This window comes from Rhinichthys klamathensis, unplaced genomic scaffold (genome assembly GCF_029890125.1).
Source record: "Rhinichthys klamathensis goyatoka isolate OS25496 unplaced genomic scaffold, OSU_Roscu_1.1 h1tg000040l_1, whole genome shotgun sequence".
NCBI classification, from domain to species: Eukaryota; Metazoa; Chordata; class Actinopteri; order Cypriniformes; family Leuciscidae; genus Rhinichthys; species Rhinichthys klamathensis.
The window spans coordinates 4,788,025-4,806,732 of NW_026606587.1; the positions used below are offsets into that span (position 1 = coordinate 4,788,025).

The window sequence follows — 18,708 nt, forward strand, 5'->3', positions numbered from 1 at the left end:
ACAGTTGTTTCAGCAAACTTTAAATTAATAAAAAGTTGTATTTAAGAAATAACTAATAACTACTGTAGGACAAACTTTCCACAACAACATCCTCAGGCAACACACTTGATGAGAAGGCATCGAGCGCCCTCTGGTGTCTGATGAAGCGCCTCGCACGCTCAGGCAAAAACACCTGAAGTTCATCACTCACAGATCCAATTGATGATCAGTGATCTGCGTGCTGTGTTTCTGTCGATGTGCATAGCACTGTTCATATTAAAACATCATAGTTGTTCAATCATTGTGCCAGATATTACTTGCTATATTGATCTTGATTGTATATTGCTGAATCTTTTCTCATGAAAAGAATCAGGCTACTAAAACGCCTAGTTGTAAACAAACATAAGGGGACGTGCTGAATCGTTTAGGCTACTTTAGGGGAAGAAAGGGTGCAGACAGACTCTCTTCTCACGATATTTCAACTGAACAGCGTTTGTGCTGGCTGAAATGACAAGCTGCTATGTCGAAAATGACTCTGTAACTTCAATCAGTCTGTCTGAATTATCCAGCTCATCGTCTGTGTCTGACAGAGCCTGTGTTCACTGGGGTAAGATCACGTCCCTCCTGTACAAAGAGCCATTTCGATTGCCTACAGTGTTTTGTCCACTTTTACTTGCTGTATTTTTTTTTTTTTTTTTCTGAAAGGTTGTGTACTCAGTGGTTCCGAGACCACAGCTGTCTTTCAAGCAGAAAATGATCTTCTGGAGAATCAGTTCTTCATCAAAACGGTATCAGTTCTTATCACAAACCCAGTTTTGGGCCTCATACTAAACATGAAACCTGTCATCATTTACTCACCCTCATGTCGTTACAAACTCTTATGACTTTCTTTTTCCGTGGCGTATGTTCAGCTTTCCCGGGCCTCAACAAGTGAGCTGTTAATCGTTGTGACTGAATCATTAAGGAAATCCGATTCATTTGAATCATTCTTCAAAGTCAAATCTTTTCAACAATGCTTATGAACACAAACACAAAGGGAGCCGTGTAGTTTGTGTTTTTATGTATGTATGCATGTATTTATTTAAAACAAATAAATTAATAATTATTTGTTTATACATTTTTATTTAATGCGGTGGTGGGCTAAAAGCTTAAAATAATTAGAAGTAGGCTAATAAGAAACTGTAATGTGTCAGGGCAGGGGCATTTATAAAATGTGTTGATGCTTTTGTCGTTTTGTGGTTCGACTGTACCAGTCCATATTCACTTTCATTATAAAAGACTTAAAATGTACCTTTTGTGTTTACGGGTCATTTGCATTGTGTTACATGAGGGCGAGTAAATAATGACTAACATTTTTGGATGAAATATTAAAAAGGCATTGATAAAGTGTATGAATGGGCCTGATAACCTACACAAAGCCACAGGTTTTTTATTCCTCTGAAATGGCCTGATTTCTGTTTTCACAGATATGTCTTAGTGAGGAGGCAGGAGATGAGATGCATATTGTGTCCGTCTGTGACGGTGTCGGAGCTTCCAAACCATTGCCTATTGCCACTCTCCGCCACTGCATGCCAATGGTGAATTTATTATTGTCACTGATTGATTGACAACTTACTTCTAATCATAAACGTACATGAGTGAATTTTTTGTCATTTGTTGCAGATCAGTTTTCCTGGTTTGGAGCTCATCCCACCTGTCACCTTTAAACTGTGCTCTGGTAAAGGACCTGTGTTCATCTCTGCTCAGCATATAACATGTAAGAGTTTGCATTAGAATCAAAATAATGAACTGCAATTCATAGAAATTGATCATGGTTACACAACAGAGGAGTTTCCTTATGCCAACAGAATTTTTGCCATGAATTAAATACAATTTTAATTAAAAATGCTTTGCCTTTTTCTAAAGTGTAAGTTGATTAGCCTTCATAAATTTCCAACTATGAAAATAAATAAAACTAATTTCAATTTAAAACAACACAAATTTTAATTTTGCCTTACAGCACTACAAAATATTTTCGCAATTTATTCAGATAACTGTATAAAAATAAATATTGACCTTAAAATTAGTGGTGAAATGGATGATATTGTAATTTTCCACAATGCTCCACATGTATGAAAATGTTTATTTAAAAAGAAGAAAAATTCTAAATAATAGTAGCCTAATGATAACAATAATTCTTAAATTCAAATTTGAATTACAATTCTGCATGCTCTTTTTATCAATTTAAATTTGCTAAATAATTTATAGGCATTTCCAATAGAGTTTAACATTCGTGTTCCGGAAGTAAAAACTGGAAATTGATTTTGAACGATAACTTATAAACTTAGATATTTTAAAGACAGCCTTACTCTGAGCTACAAGGTTGTTAATCTATGGTATTTGCTTCTGATGAAGGCTTCAGCCCGCATTATTTATTTTATTTTATTTTTTAAATCATGTTTAACAATGGAATTCCTGATGTGAAACTACATTACCCATGATGCTGTACAGAAAAGGAAACCCCAAAAAAGCTCTTTAGCTCCTCCCACTCCCATGAATCACTGCGAAGTAATCGAGTCAATCTCTCTACTTAACTTAAACTTAAAATATATAATTTATACATATAGTCAACATTTGTAAATGAGTAGTTTTATAAATGAATGGGGGAAAAATATTTCTGGAACCAGCACTGTTGCATTCTATTCAATTTTTAATGGTGCTCAGCCATGCTAAATATTAATTTCTACCGTTTTGCAGTGAATCCTATTGAAATGACTGAAGGAGAAGAGGATGAAGATGGTTGAATGCTAGTGATGAGAGCTTATTTTGACAGTTTGAACCATGGATCCTGTGTGGCGACAGTGCACCCTATCAATGTTTGTTTCTAAAGCATGATGCTCAATGTTGAAAAACTGTATTAACCTCAAGTGTTTTAATGCTAATGAAAAACAGTCTTGTAAAATAATAAAATATGAGTGTAAATAATACCACAATTTTATATGATGTTTTTTTCCTCATCTGTAGACTGAGATATGCAAACACATAATGACAAATAAAAAAGACACAACTGACTCAAGAAATAAAGTATATACCGTGCAGTACAGTTTATGTGACCTGATTAATCTGTCCTTTGAAAGAATGTTGTTAATTGTCAAATTAATGTTTTGTTTACTTAGCAGTGACCACAATAGATGAACTAGCTTGGTGGGGGTATGACATCATGACTTATGGCAGAGTTTATAGTGTTAATGAGCCGTTGCTAGGAAACAGTCACACATCTAGCAGCTAAGCAACAGACAGTAAACAAACCGTTGCAGGTTGTCATTGACAGATCTGGAGAATGACTCGTGTTTACAGTGGGAAAACAATGTAATGCACCAGCACGAGATGTCTACTTGTTCTGTGTTTGATGGTGCAGTCTTCATATCATCCGAGATGAAGCTTACAGAGGATTTCAAGCGAGACACGCACCCCGATAAAGTGAATCTAGCTGGGAGGGGTGAGTGATTTTACTAGATCTGCCTCAAACTGGACACGGACTACTACCTATAATGATGATGGTTAAATTAAAGACCCTATAAAATCAAAATTGAATTTTAACTCTCTTGCTCTTAAAGGGATGGTTCACCCAAACATGAAAATTCTGCCATCAATTACTCACCGTCAAATTGTTCTAAACCTGTAGGAATTTCTTCTGTTGAACATAAAAGAAGATATTTTGAGGAATATGAGTAACCAAACAGTTGCTGGTCCCAATTGAATCAAAATCAGAATGAGCTTTATTGCCAAGCTTGTTTACACCACACACAAGGAAGGAATTTGTCTTGGTGATAGGAGCTTCAGAAAGTAACTTAGTTAGAGACATAGTGCAGACATATATAGGAATTACACAGTGGAAATGAAATATAACAATACTATAAGAAACAAAAATGCAAATAGTGCAATATAATACAGAAGTAGAAATATATCGAAAAAATATATATCATTGTTTTAATGAATGTACAGATATGGTGTGTACAAGTGTACTGTTTGTGATATAATTTACTGATACAATTTTAGATGTAAATTTTATGTTTATTTTTATTTTTTTAATGTTACAACCGTTATGGTAGACAATGCTGTTCTGATACTCACTGTTCTGATGCTCTGTGCTCAGTAGCACCAGCCAGCCAGAGGGCGACAGTTCAAAGACAGAGTGGGCTGGGTGTGTGGGATCCAAAGAGATTTTCTTAGCCGTATTCTCACTCTGGAGGTGCAAAGATCTTGGAGCAAGGGGGATCCAATGATCTTCTCAGCCGTCCTTGACTGTCCGTTGTAGTCTCCTGATGTCCGAATTGGTAGCTGAACCAAACCAGACAGTTCTAGATGAACACAGGACAGACTCGATGATGGCCGAGTAGAACTGTTTCAGCAGCTCCTGTGGCAGGTTGAACTTCCTCAGCTGGAGAAGGGAGTAAACGATCCACGATCATCTTAGTTTTGAGTGTGTTCAGCTCCAGGTTGTTGTGACGACACCATTCAGCCGCTAGTCTGCAATGATCCTCTGGGTCAGTTTGGCTGTGAGAAGATCAGGGATGATGGTATTAAAGGCCAAACTGAAGTCCACAAAAAGATCCTTGTGTAAGTCCCAGGTCTATCGAGATGTTGCAGGATATAATGCAGTCCCATGTTGACTGCATCAACCACAGACCTGTTTACTCTGTAGGCAAACTGAAGAGAATCCAGCAAGGGTCATGTGATGTCCTTCAGGTAGGCCAACACCAGTCTTTCAAACGACTTCATGACCTTCAATAGTATAGGAAAAAAATAGTATGGAAGTCAATTGTGACCAGAAACTATGGTTACCCACATTCTTCAAAATATCATCTTCTGTGTTCAACGCAAGGAAGAAATTCACACAGGTTTAGAACAACTTGAGGGTTAGTAAATGATGACAGAATTTTCATTTGTGGGTGAACTGTCCCTTTAAGATCATTGTACACCTGAAATGTCAGATATACAGGAAAATGCACCAAACATATTTATGATACATCTTACATACCATTTACTTTTCATGAGCAATAGCATTTTATTTTATTGTAAAAACCATTCCATTCTCAAATTATTTCATAGGTCATTTAAAAGGAATACCAAAAATGACCACTCTTACATATTTCTTACTTCACAACATGGCCTGTTTATAATCAAATGTACATTTCTCTTAATGACCAGAGTATGTTGGAGAACATGGACACACCGCATGGCTTCCTCTTGTACGAAAAATTAAGCAGCAAATTGCCACTGACCCGACTCTAACCCCAGAGTACCCACCTATCCTTGGGATCCCAGAATTCACCCAGAGAGCAACCGAACTAGCATTGGGCAAAGATTGCCCCGCCATTGTTGAAAGCAGGGTAATGTCCTTTAATTATTTTCAGTAACCGACGTCACACTGTGTAGACCAATGTGATCAACACCGATTCGCAAGCTGAATACACTGATAGCACTGTAGAGGCTTGGTACATATCCAATGTGTAGTTTGTTTGTAGATAGTGTAAAGCCGGTCGTCTTCAACACTATCGTGAAATGTCAGTACAAGCTGTAAACTGCATATAGATTTGTATTATTGAACTACGGAGAAGATGTGACGCAAATGGATTAGTCACCCACGTCAAACATTAGAAATATTGGTGCAGAATAGAAACTAACCTCTACTGATCACTTTACTATTTTTGAACTGATCAACATGATACTTTAGTGTTCATATTCAGGGCTGACAAAAACCCAGTCTTCACATTTCTGTCAACCTTAAGCATTGCAACCAGATGAAACAAGCAAATCCACACAATTTAAAAGAGGAATATAATGTCATGTGCGGGGACTTAAAGTTGTTAAACCTATAAAACAGAGATTGCAACTTTTGGTTTCTTTTATAAATAAATTTGACATTTGGTCATTCTCATAAAAAAAGTTTATCCATGATTGTCCCCCAGAACGGTCAAAACGTGTGACAGACAAACAAGCTCAGGTGTCTTATTATGGTGAGTCTGTTTTTCACACAGTCTTTCACAAAGGAGGCAACATGTGCCCACAAGCCCAGTTGTTTGAGTTGAGTTGATTTTGAAAGCAAAATCATATCTTTGATAATTAAAATGCATGATTATTATGGATGATGAAGCGTTTGTCTAAAATTGACAAAAATCACCATCAAAATGAAAATGGAAAATTCTTTTCCATATGCTGAAAACAAATGTTGATCAGTGACCGCAACTATCAATTGCAATTTCTCTTATTTAATAAAATAATAATAATTGTATGTTCAGTTTTTAATCTTGAACTGACAACTCTGAACTGACAACTCTTGAACTGACAACCCTTGCATGCTTAGTGCTCGAAGTGGTGGGTGAGGTGGTTCAGCAAGTAAAAAACGAGTTTACGCTACAGATTAAAATATAGATGTGCCGGTACCACTGCGTATAGGCCCACTTCAAGCACTGTGCAATGTGCATGGTCTGTTCGTTTAAAAGTCCCATAGCAGATCTCAGCGAATACTTAATCAGACTATTTAAATGTTGAGCAAGCAAGTCAATCAGTGCCATGTAGTAATACAGTCTCTCCCACCCCTGTTCCTACACCAACAGTGCACATTTTGGATGTCTCCCTTTTCTGACCTATCTATTTCTGGTCTAAATCGTCCCTTAGACCCTTCAAATTTTATTATTTGAGGGGACAGCCATTTGTAGTGGTGTCCGAAACCATTGAGGATGTTAACGAGTGCACTTCAATCCCACAATGCACCGCAATAATGAGTTCAAGCTCAATGGCTAGAGTATACCCATTATGCACTTTGTGTCTGAATTCACTCGCTCGTTTTCGTTCACTCCTTCAAGTGGACTATATTAGTGGAGTATATAGGGAATAGTGAATGAGGGTATAGGGGGTGATTTCGAACACAACATTGAAGTCTCAACCAATGAGCTGATGAGTTGAATTAGGTGTGTTTGATTAGGAAGTGTTCGAAACTGTTTAGTGTTGATGTGCCTCCAGGAACAGGGTTGAGAAACACTGTAGTAAATTACGTGATTGATAGCTGATTGCATTTAAATGACCTATCAGCCTGTGCAAACTAGAGTTTATGATTGAACTAGATATTTAAACTTTTAAAATACACTTCTGTAGACCTTGCTTTTTTTCATTCCACTGTCTTGCGTTTTTAAGGCCAATTAACACTGCACTGATAGACCAATGGGGACAATCCCCAGATTATAGAACGTTACTTCTCAGACATTCCACAAAGGTGTCCAATTGGCAAAAACAAACGACGGTTAACACAAAAGTGTCTGTTGCCGTCTTTCGGTGCAGTGCGAATTGACCTTTAAACACAAAAACACGTTCTGTGTGAATGGTTCCTTGAATTATCTTGCACCAAGGGACCCAAGACTTCAACTGGTGCCCCTCCAAAACATTTGTTGCATGACATCCCTGTACCCATTATTAAATGTTTTTGTTGTTGTTTTAAAAGTAAATCAGGATTAATAATGATAATGGCCACTTTCGCCAAATAAATGATAATCTTCACATTCTGGTTTGGCAAAAGGGTATTTGAGCCTCATTGAGGGGGTTGAGGGTACACACTAAGACAAAAAAAAAGAGTTGGGAAATATTTATGTTTTAATTAGATTTAGCCTACTTTCCCAACCACCAACTCAATTTGACATGTGTTTGGAAATGCGGTAGGTGTTTGGCGTCCAAACAGTTGGATGTACCGGAGCAGTGCGCTTGGGCGCTGAGTTACTGAGATCCTGGTACTGCACAAGTTCTTCCTGGAGTGGACCAATCTTGCTCTCCTCTCCCTGTGATGGTGGGTACAAAATGTGCACATGCCATAATGTTTAATTTTTTTCTTGTATCTAGAAATAAATTCTAATGTTCAGTAATTTTGGACCAAAAACTGAAGATGAACCTTACAAGTATCTGAGCTTTGAATATGCCATCGTAGCACAATGTGGTAATCTCTTTGTCGTCTCTTGAAGACTCACTGACAGACACCTTTAAGGCAGCAGGGATTGAGGATGTGCAACATTATCGGTACTGGGATACAGAATCCAATGCTGTGTGTGTGGAAAACATGGTGCATGACTTGGAGAATACTCCGGAACGGTGTGTGGTGGTCCTGTTTGCTTCAGGCCACCATCCCACTGGTGCAGAACTCTCTCAAGAGGACTGGAAACGTGTAGCTGAGGTCATGATGGTATGATCTCAAAATGAAACAAGAAATCGAGCTTAAAAACGGACGTCTTTCTCTTGAACTATTTCGAAAGTTCATGATCATGTGTGTAAGCCCAGTTAGACCCTTAGGGTAAGAACAAATATTCTTCAGCCTCACTGAACCTCTCACCATGAGAATGAGATAATTTTTAAACACTTTCTTTCATGTTTTCTGATCCATAGTTCAAGTTAGTCTCTATGCACTTGTGTTAAAACAAGTAAACAAATATCTGGTTAAAGGCCCCAATATACGTCAAGCGAAATAGAAGAATGAAGTGATGTGGCATCATTTCAAACAAAATCAGTCCAAAACAAAGTTGTTGTTTTTTTAAGTTTAAGCTTGCCAAAGCAAACTTTCTGGAAAAGTTAATTCCCGCTGCTAAACACCTTTTAGGTGATTACGTAAAAGGTAGGTGTGCGCTGAGGCTCCGCCTATTTTCACTTGGAAATCTCCTCTGCTCTGGTTCATTACTTCTGTTTAATCCATTGATATCAGACGTTCGCGAGTAAAAACATGAACATACTGGACAGCTGCTTTATGATAAAAAATGAAGTTGTACTTCTGATGAAATGAGACACTGACACTGTTTTTCATGTTTAATACTGCAACGGTGCTTGATTATAAGCAATCTATTGTATAAAGTTCCATATATAAATAAACGTGATGTGACTTTACTGGAGTGCCGAATTGCAGAGCTCGTGCAAACATCCACGTTGAAATGATCAGTTGTTTTACTTATGCTTTCTTTAAAAAATGCTTGCTATTTTCTCCTTATTGTTGTGTGCTCAAATTGTTATTAAGAGGAAAGCGTGCAACACATATTTGCATATTCATCTAAATATCTCAGCAGTCGTGTGGGCGGCGTTGAGATGTTCGCTAACAGTATATCGCTGCTCAATTTTGAATTTCGTTTTACCCCAAAGCGAAGAACAAAAAAGAACTTCGCCGTGAGTATATCGGGGCCTTAATACATGCTATCAGATGTATACTAGACTGACCATTGATGGATGGAGTATTGCTTTGATCTCATAATGATTAGTGTATATATAGCATAGTTCAAGCTTTTATCACTAATAGCCACAGTGTGGGTCAGTAGCATTTGATATATAAGGATTCCTTGAATGAAATTCCTGTTATCTGGAAGTCTTTCAACCCCATTTTTTCTCTTTCTCTTGATTAGAAGCGGCAGTTGTTTCCCTTCTTCTTGATGTCTGCCCAAGGCTTGTGCAGTGGTTCACTTGAGCAAGACGCCTGGGCTGTTCGTCATTGTGTGTCTTTGGGGCTTGAACTGCTCTGCGCTCAATCTTTTTCTTACAGCTTTGGCCTCTATGGTGAGTTTACTGTTCCATTTGAAATTGTGTATAGTTGAAATGACTAAAAACCATGTCTCAGTGTTGAGCTACTAGACTATTATTTTGGCATCTGACATTGACAGGTGAGAGAGTGGGGCATCTTCTCTGCGTGTTAAAGCAGAACATGCTGGCCGTGCAATCTCAAGCTGAGAAACTCGTTCAGACTCTTTGGTCTTGCCCACCGATGGAAGGGGCCAGGGTGGTTGCCACTATATTAAGTAATCCTGCCCATTTAGTTGAGTGGTAAGATTTATTCCATTCATTAATGCATTTTAACATGATTAAAATGTTTATTTAAAGCGGTCATGACATGGATTTTTATTATCTTAATATGTTACGATGTACATACTATGGTACAATGATGTGTTACTATTCTTTGATGTCTTGCTCTGGGGGAAGTCATATGTAAATGTATTTGCCGATGTGATGTCAAAAATCCCACAATATCAAAATGAGCCATTTTTGAAGCTTAGTAAGTAAATGCTTTGTTTATAATGAGAACGACATTTTAAACTATGAAACTTACAGGATGTTTTTAATGGTACAAAGCCTTCGTATATGTCAAACGATCAAGGCAAATTCGATTGTTCATGTCATGACTTCTTTCAATGTCCGTACATTCTTTGCATTTCAATTCTGCTCTAGCTTGTTTTCTAGTCTTGCTTTCTAATAAACCCGTGGCCGTTTGCATAAACTGCTTAGACTAGTCTCAAAAGTTATTCATCTAATTATTTTTCTTTATGGCTGGTTCTAACTTTTTTAAGATAGTTACATAAAAAGGTAGATCGGTCTAATTTTTGTCTTGCTGCTAGTTGTCTTGCTGCTAGCTCTTAAGACACAGTCTTAACAAGTGGCAAAGTTTATGCAACTGGCCCCTGGCATTTTTGAATGCTATATATTGCTAACTCTGCGATCAATTGCTTATGTTCCTCTTTTAGTTGCTTAGGATAAAAGCATATGCTAAATGCTTGAATGTAAAAAAAAAAAATTTCACAGCATTTTTGTGTTATAATGTCCTCACAAAGTATTTGGATGCTTAAGTCACACTTTAAATGCAGGAATGCCACTGAATTACATTGCATAAACAATGTCAAACCCAAGAGGCATGTGCAAACAAATGCAACAAGATGCTTTTTTCTCAGAAAAAAAAGAAAGATTTATCAAGATGCTTTCAATGTGATTTTTAGTGGATGAATGAAGTCAGTTCTCCTCAATTTCACACAGATATCCAGGTAGTTCATCACATTACATTTATGAACATTATTAATACTTTGTGTTAGTTTTGAACAGTACATCTATTGTTTTATAATTTAATGTATTTTTATTGAATGATTTGCTTAAAAAAACATTTATTATCTCTGCTTAATGCCATTTAGTTTGACATTTTACCATATAATGCAAAGACATTCATACATTTTAAGTGTGGCTTAAGTATCTAAACACGTTTTATGTGTATGTGGTCTTTGGCACTTTTGTATTAGAGCATCTGATTGTCACAGTCTCTTCATAAAATAGCTGCCTGAATAGATTAGTTTGTTATTGACCATAGCCATTTAATTTAAGCTTAATGTTCAAAAGCAATGTGAAATCATTCACTTCTGAAATTGGCATTTATAATTAAGAACATCTCTATCTGAACATTACACTTGTGAACATGCATAAATGCTGTAATGATTTTGATTTTGACCTTGAACAAATGCCCAAGGCTTTCAATTATTTATGCAAACATTCAGCTGAAATTAAAAACGGCCCTTTTTATTATTCAGTAAATGACTGAGTCTGAAGTATTTTCTCAGGAAGGAGGGTGTGAAGGGCATTGCTGAACACTGCATGCTAATCCGAGAACGTCTGCGTGAGAGACTGAGGCTTTTGGGTGGTCCGGGGCGTTGGGATCACATAACAAAACCTGGGGGGCTTTATTGCTGCTTTGGACTGAATGGTGAGTGGTATACATAATACATGCACAGGGTATTTTATTTCCACTTTCTTCATATTTTTGAGCTAGCAGTTCAGTATAACTAATGCTAATATTACACAGGTAGTTCAATACTACAGTATGCATTTAACACTGTAAAACAGTAATGAATTTCATGCTCTCCCTCAGCTCAACAGGTGGAGTTTCTGATTCAAAGGAAACACATCTACTTGTTACCCAACGGGTGTCTAAACGTTAGTGCCATTAACAGCCGTAACCTAGACTATGTTGCCGAATCCATCCATCAAGCCATGCACTCTCAACTCTGATCTCACATCATACTCAAGCTTACTTAAACCCTTCATCTGCGACATGCTTTTCATCAGTGCGAATGTTTGTCTGAATCTTAAGTAGGTATATTTAAAATATATTCATGCAGTGTACTGAGCACAGTAAAACTTTTGAAACTTAGGCTTAACTTTTAATGAAGGCTGTAATGCAGGCAGAGCTGCAATAGATTTTACAGTTTCCCTGTGCTTGAATACTGAAGCCAATATTGCGCGTGTGTGTGTGTGTGTGTGTGTGTGATAGGACATACTGTTTTTTTTAATAGAGCCGAAAGAAGTAAGAAATTAAGAAATAAAAGAACATCTGTATCACCCGCACCCTTGTGTGATGCCACTTATCAAGCAACATTCTCCTTTTTCCCTCCCATACAACACTCAGAAGTGTGTTAATTAGCAAATTCTCACATCAGTATCCTAAACATTTAATGGCATGTCTTACCATTTTTCTCATCTAAAATAAACTGTATTAAGCATATTTTTGCGTTAATTTTTGATTATGCGCACTGGTTTTTGATGGTGAGAGAGCCACAAAAAGCACAGTTTCCACATTTGAAATCTGTAGCATACTTGTGATATGGCATGTTTCATTACATTATAGACATTAGCCTAATGCATTCATGGTGTTGTATTCATGTTAAAGGATGCAGTTCACCCAAAAACGTGGCCTTCGTTTTACATCATTTATCAATTAACTTTTGTCATTCTGTGGAACATAAAAGAAGATGGTTTGAGAAATGTCTCTTTTTTTTTTTTTTTTTTCAGATGTATTGGTTACCAACATTCTTCAAAGCATATTCTTTAGTCACACAGGTTTGGAGTGACATGAGAGTGAATTTTCATTATTGGGTGAACTAACCGTTTAACTGAGCTCATACTGTTCTGATATTAACACCCATAGTTCTTGCTAGACATCATGGCAGGCATCGTATTTGGTTCCTCCTTGTCGGCAGGAATGTAAAGGGTTAACAGACCTTACATTACAATTTAATGAACATTACCACCATTGGCATTTCCTTTTATTATCACTGGGTGATAAAAGTGAGTAGTCCATTTTATACTTTTTCTTTTTATATATAATAAAAAATTCATCCAAGGCAAAAAATGATAAGAATGATCTTGAATGATAATCGTGCACAATGTGCACAGCGTACAAACAACTAGTTACCACATTATTTCTTATTATTGTTCTGGGGGGGGGGGGGGGGGGGGAAACAATTGAAAGAAACATGGCCACAACCCAGCAAAGCTGTTCCAGAAGCTATATCTAGATCATTGTGACAGACCAAGATAATGTGTCCTTCCACATTAAAACCAATAAACAATCTTATTGTGCAAGACAAAACTTCAGTGAAGATAGAATTGATCAAAACAATTCCTACAGGAACAAACACAACTTTACTTACAGTAAGAGGTTTCAAAACATTTAACATTAATCAGAGGGAATTACCTTTGTAATTTGAACTAAATGTTTTTTAAGAAATCAATATGCCTGTTATACCAATTAGTCAGGTCTAACAGTCTACTACCTTTGATAGTCTTGCACGGTCGTGCTCCACTGATAATTTACTGCCTTCTTTGTAGTGACAGCAGGGACAGCAGCATGTCGCCTACACAGTGACAGTTCAATACCGTACAAATACATCTGGTGAAGACAAACAATCACAGCCGTTCTGACAGCTATTTCCTCCACATGAGTTTAACTTCATTGGATGATGACTCACAGCTCCTGGCAAATCTCTTTCTGGTTAACCATGAATTGCACACATAACACAGTGTGAGAATCAGAAATGTTTGGGTTTTCAGGATCAAAAATCTTTTTGCTCCAATATTTTACATTATACTACAGTTTATTCCAATCCAATTGGCTGTGTTCCAAGAGTTTTGATATACAGTCCAGTAACAATGGAACCTTGATTTTGGTATGTGATTATGGTCTATGTTGAGGTAAATCAAGGTCTTAATCAAGGTAGATTTTGAATTTTAGGTTGGTATAAGGAGGCTGATGTCATTTTCACAGCTGTTTTATGGAGGTTTTGTTTATCGAAAGCGTTTTGGAAAGCTGAAAAATTAGCATGTTGTTAAACCACAGTACAAATCCATAGCGGTGTACTCACAGACTCATTTTCATAGCAGTCAAAACACAAACACTTTTATTATAAAATAAAATAAAAAATATAATAGGCTTTATGCAAATAATGAGTTCTTCATTCATTGTCACTGTAATTAACCAAATTGTCACAGTTTAATTGGTGTAACAGTTTCATTGTGTCTTATGTTTATTTCATTCCTGTGTATTTGTTTCATGTGCTTCGGTCTTAATCACCTGCTAGTTAGTCTCCTTGGTTACAGATTACATTCAGCTGTCTGTCGTTAAGTTCGCTGTGTATTTATACCCCGTCTCTTTCAGTTAATTGTCGGTTCTCGTTAACGTTAGCATGTGTGTTTTTTTTTAGATCAGGCTGGATTTACTCCTGGGTTTATTCCCTGTTTCCAGAATATTGTTTTTAAAGTCTGGGCCTATCTCCTAGTATTACTCCTCGTCTTCGTGAGATTCCTACCACGTTCCGTGACAATTAGCTCATGAGTTAGATAATGTTTTTTTAACACCTTATCTGTAAGTAGTTCTCACTTTAGATTAGGTCACATAAAATGTCATTAAGTGCTTTAATACAACGTTTATTAGAGAATAATTACATCTGTATTAACCTTGAATTATATATATACACTATCGTTTAGCGTTAGTGTATGGAGATGGAATCTACAGTTTGTACAGTATAAAAACCATTAAGCCTATAGAGAGGTGCGTGCTTACATGTGTCTGTGCGTGTGTGCGTGCTCTTAAATATATTTGTAAACATTTTCAGGAACACTAACCATCCTTTATTAGACATTTATTGCATTCATATTCAAAGCACTTTTTTAATGACATTTTCCCATTTTCTGTGACCTAATCTAAAATGAGAACTATTTGCTCTTAATAACCAATAAACAAGTCCTTTACTACGAGCTAATTAAACAAGAATAATTGCGTTAATTACAGTGACAATGAATGAAGAACTCACTATTTAATATTCAACAATTATTATTGATCTGACATCATTTTTTGCTGAACTGCTTTACAGATGAAATGAACTAATTTAATAACTGCTGATCTTTACAACGGAACTGAATCAACACTGAACGGACTTCAGCTGAACAACAGACAAAATGCATCATTTTCCTGTTATCACTGCAAAGCCGCTTTGAAACAATCTGTATTGTATAAAGCGCTATATAATAAAAGTAACATGACTTGACTATTTGTATATAGCCTATTTATATATTAACAACATATTAACAAATGTAGCTATGAATAATATGAACTAATAGTTTGTTAATGATTTGGTAAGTACTTTATTACTGTATACTTATTATAAAGTGTTACCACTAAGACATAAAAAAACCACGAATCATTAATAAAAACTAGTTTTAAGAACTAAAACTCCATTATTGTTATGTTGACAAAGGCTGCTATAAAGAAATATAATGAACATGGGCATACTGTGCTCTTCTGCTGACCCTTTATTTCTTGTTTTACCCTCACCTATAATAAGTTTGAAATGATTAAATGAACCATGTCACATGACACAAACTGGATGGATATTAAATCGATAAGATGGTCAACAAAATGAAAGTGATGGGGAAAAACGGTGTAGGGGCACTACTTTGACCTTGAGCAGAAGTACTCAGGCATGACAATCATTTCTCTCCAGGCTGAGATATGAGTTCACAGCGACACTTAGAAGATCACAGAAACACGCCATCATGGAAGAGTGCTCTTTGAAAACCAGGCAACTAGAAATATCGGCACATTTCAACCTTTGTTTCCACGCATCAAGCACAGAGGAAAGCGGAGAGTTAATATATGTGCTCTTGTCACGAGTGGTTTATATATAAAGACACAATGCGTCATTTTCATGTTTCAGGTGAAGCAGGAGCTTTTTTGTAACACTTTGATGGTACAAAAGTCGTTGCTGTTCTGAGCTTTTGTGTTCTCGATGAGTGTTGCTAGCTCAGAATTGGATGCGTTTCATCAATGACATGTCACTGATCTGTCAAGATGTTCCAGGTATTGTAAAGCACATGCTACAATTCTGAAAAAAAAAAAAAACATTGAATTATTCAGTGGAATTGTGAGAGTGGTCTGCAAACATTCACCTCATGAGATGATTCATCAGCCAGAGATTTTAGTGTGAAGAACCTTTCATTGGAATAGCAGTAACAGTTTATCAAAAAGTAAAAAAAAATACTGTCATTATTTGCTCAACCTCATGTTGTTTCAAACCTGTATGACTTTATTTATTGTGTGGAAAACATTGTGTGGAAAACAAAATGAGATATTTTGAAGATTGTGCCAATTGCTTTTTGTTTTTGCCACACAATTATGAAATAGCTTAAAAGCTTGAAAAAGACAAAACAGCACTATAAAAGTATAGATGTAGTCCATATGACTATGTATTATATTCCATGTCTTCTGAACCCATGTGATAGCTTTGTGTGAGAAACAGATTGTACATACATTCCAGTTCACTACAGTTCAAAATTTTGGGGTCGGTAAGATTTTTCAATGTTTTTTAATGAAGTCTCTTATGCTCGCCAATGCTGCATTTATTTGATTGAAAATACAGTAAAAACAGTAATATAGTGAAATATTATTACAATTTAAAATAGCTATTTTCTATTTTAATATATTATATAAAATATATTCCTGTGGTTGCAAAGCTGAATTTTCAGCATCATTACTCCAGTCTTCAGTGTGACATGATCCTTCAGAAATCATATAATATGCTGATTTGTTGCTCAAGCAAGATTTCTTCTTATTATCAATATTAAAAACAGTTGTGTTGATTTATATTTTTGTGGGAACTGTGATATTGTGGGAACTACTTGTGAAAACTGACTGACTGGAACAGGATATTCAAAAATGACATGACAGCTATCTTGCGATTCACAAGCGACTACACTAAAAGTTACAGGACGTTTAGTGGCAAAGAGAGGCTCGCTCATTCTTGAGACTAGACTCTCTGAACAGAGTATCCTGTTTGTGGTCTTAAACACCGCTATTTGACAGTGCAACAAAACACGTTTGGGACTGTGTTTGTGATCCATGTACAGAGAGTTTAATTTTGAAAAGGGACTTCAATAATTTGTCCATGAGAGGGGTCTTTCATAGATTAACATTCCACACAAACAAAAATCCAAAATGCATACTTCAATTTTTTGTTAATGGATGCTTGTAACAAGTCTGTAACAAGGCTGTTTTGAGCCAGTCACCTGAGCCATAAATGTGACTAAATCACTGTGGTGCCGCATGGAAATTACCCATTGTGACTATCCTGAGCTGTGATGTCAAAGACAGCAGACAAAGGAAAATAAGAATCCATTTCATGCTTTAATGCCATCAATTATAACCAAATATAATTTTAAATGTGTACAAATGTATTCCATCAGAATATGCTTTTCATATAGCCGTCAGTGGAAAAGTATGCTTCCATTTTTCAGTGCTTTTCATAAAGGCCACAATGTACACTAAGAACACAATGGTGTGAAGTAATTTCGAACAAAATCAGGCCAGAAAGTAGTTCATTTGTAGTTCGTTTCAGCTTGCTAAAGCAAACTTTATGGAAAAGTTCGCTCTGGCTGGAAACCTACCATTGGTCCATGTAAACATGCCTTATTTGACGTGGCTCATTTCTTCTGTTCAGTTCTTCATGGTCAGATGCAAGTAAAAGCATAAACACACTGGAGAGCTGCTTTACACTAGAAGTTGAAGTTGTAATTCTAACTGAATTTCACTGAATCACAGCAATAAGCAGATTTTACTTACTTATTATGATGTACATAATGGCTGCCAGTTCTTTTTATAGCAATTTGAGGTCAGCTTTTACTTTTGGTAAAGAGCTGCCATGATAATTCAGTCTCAGTCTATATGGACATCTGGAAGCAGAGCTACTTCATTTTGTTGATATTATGTTCCAAGAGTGCCAGTATTAAGGAAGGACACTGAATTGGTTATAAACTGCATACACACATATACATATGCACTGCATACCCTCTTAAGCAAGAGGCTTTGCATGTGCAGCCACTGCTCACCAGTCAAATCACACAGCTGGCACTATAAGGAGCATTTAGACTACTTCCGCAAGTCAGGGGCTTCTCGACTTCTTGAATTTAACCCTCTGGGGTCGGCTAACAAACTGGAATGAATTTAACAATCCATATGGTGATATTAGTGGATGCTCAGTGGTATTATAGCTTTCAAAAAAATTTGAAACAGCGTGTTCAAGTGTTTCCACATGTCTTAACTATAATCACAGTTACACTCCATTGTAATGTGCATGCTGGGTGCTTTATCTATTCCTTGCAAACCTACGACTATACTTCTATACATAAAGTAATATTTGTTTCAATTCAATTTAAATATTGTTTTACTAAGAGATATTTATTTACAGTAAGAACTGATTAGTATGCATGTATGGATTTTTATTTAAGTAGTCAACTATCGTTATAAAAATTTGACTCAAAAACATGCACACATTTTAAAGACCCCAAACGTATGTGTAGGTTCTTGCTGTGCCATTATTGGCTGAACACAACACTATATAAATATATATATATACACTGGCACCCCCAACAATCTCCAATGGAGCAGAAAATGACATCCATCATAAAGCACAGACACATGAGTTACTGTCCTGAGACCTATCCGGAAACTGGCCATTGCACAACTACAACACTTTTACAGAACCACTTTCGCAAACATCATCATTTCCTCAATCTTCCTCTGGTTCGACTTTACTGATCCACAATCAAAAAGGTCTGCTGAGAAATGACTGGCTGTAATCTTCC

At 36.5% G+C, this 18,708-nt stretch overlaps 2 protein-coding genes across 2 annotated transcripts; both read left to right on the forward strand.

Moving 5' to 3' along the window:
- Positions 1 to 380: 380 nt before the first annotated feature.
- Positions 381 to 2,961, forward strand: npm2a (nucleophosmin/nucleoplasmin, 2a). The gene is made up of 5 exons (XM_056246512.1): positions 381 to 586; positions 685 to 767; positions 1,446 to 1,556; positions 1,642 to 1,735; positions 2,716 to 2,961. The coding sequence occupies exons 1-5, from the start codon at positions 487 to 489 to the stop codon at positions 2,760 to 2,762; spliced, it is 435 nt and encodes a 144-aa protein (XP_056102487.1). The 5' UTR covers positions 381 to 486; the 3' UTR covers positions 2,763 to 2,961.
- Positions 2,962 to 3,246: 285 nt separating this feature from the next.
- got1l1 (glutamic-oxaloacetic transaminase 1 like 1) lies at positions 3,247 to 12,301 on the forward strand. The gene is made up of 8 exons (XM_056246671.1): positions 3,247 to 3,457; positions 5,170 to 5,351; positions 7,675 to 7,798; positions 7,971 to 8,188; positions 9,387 to 9,537; positions 9,642 to 9,801; positions 11,355 to 11,497; positions 11,663 to 12,301. The coding sequence occupies exons 1-8, from the start codon at positions 3,331 to 3,333 to the stop codon at positions 11,800 to 11,802; spliced, it is 1,245 nt and encodes a 414-aa protein (XP_056102646.1). The 5' UTR covers positions 3,247 to 3,330; the 3' UTR covers positions 11,803 to 12,301.
- The last annotated feature ends 6,407 nt before the right edge of the window (positions 12,302 to 18,708 follow it).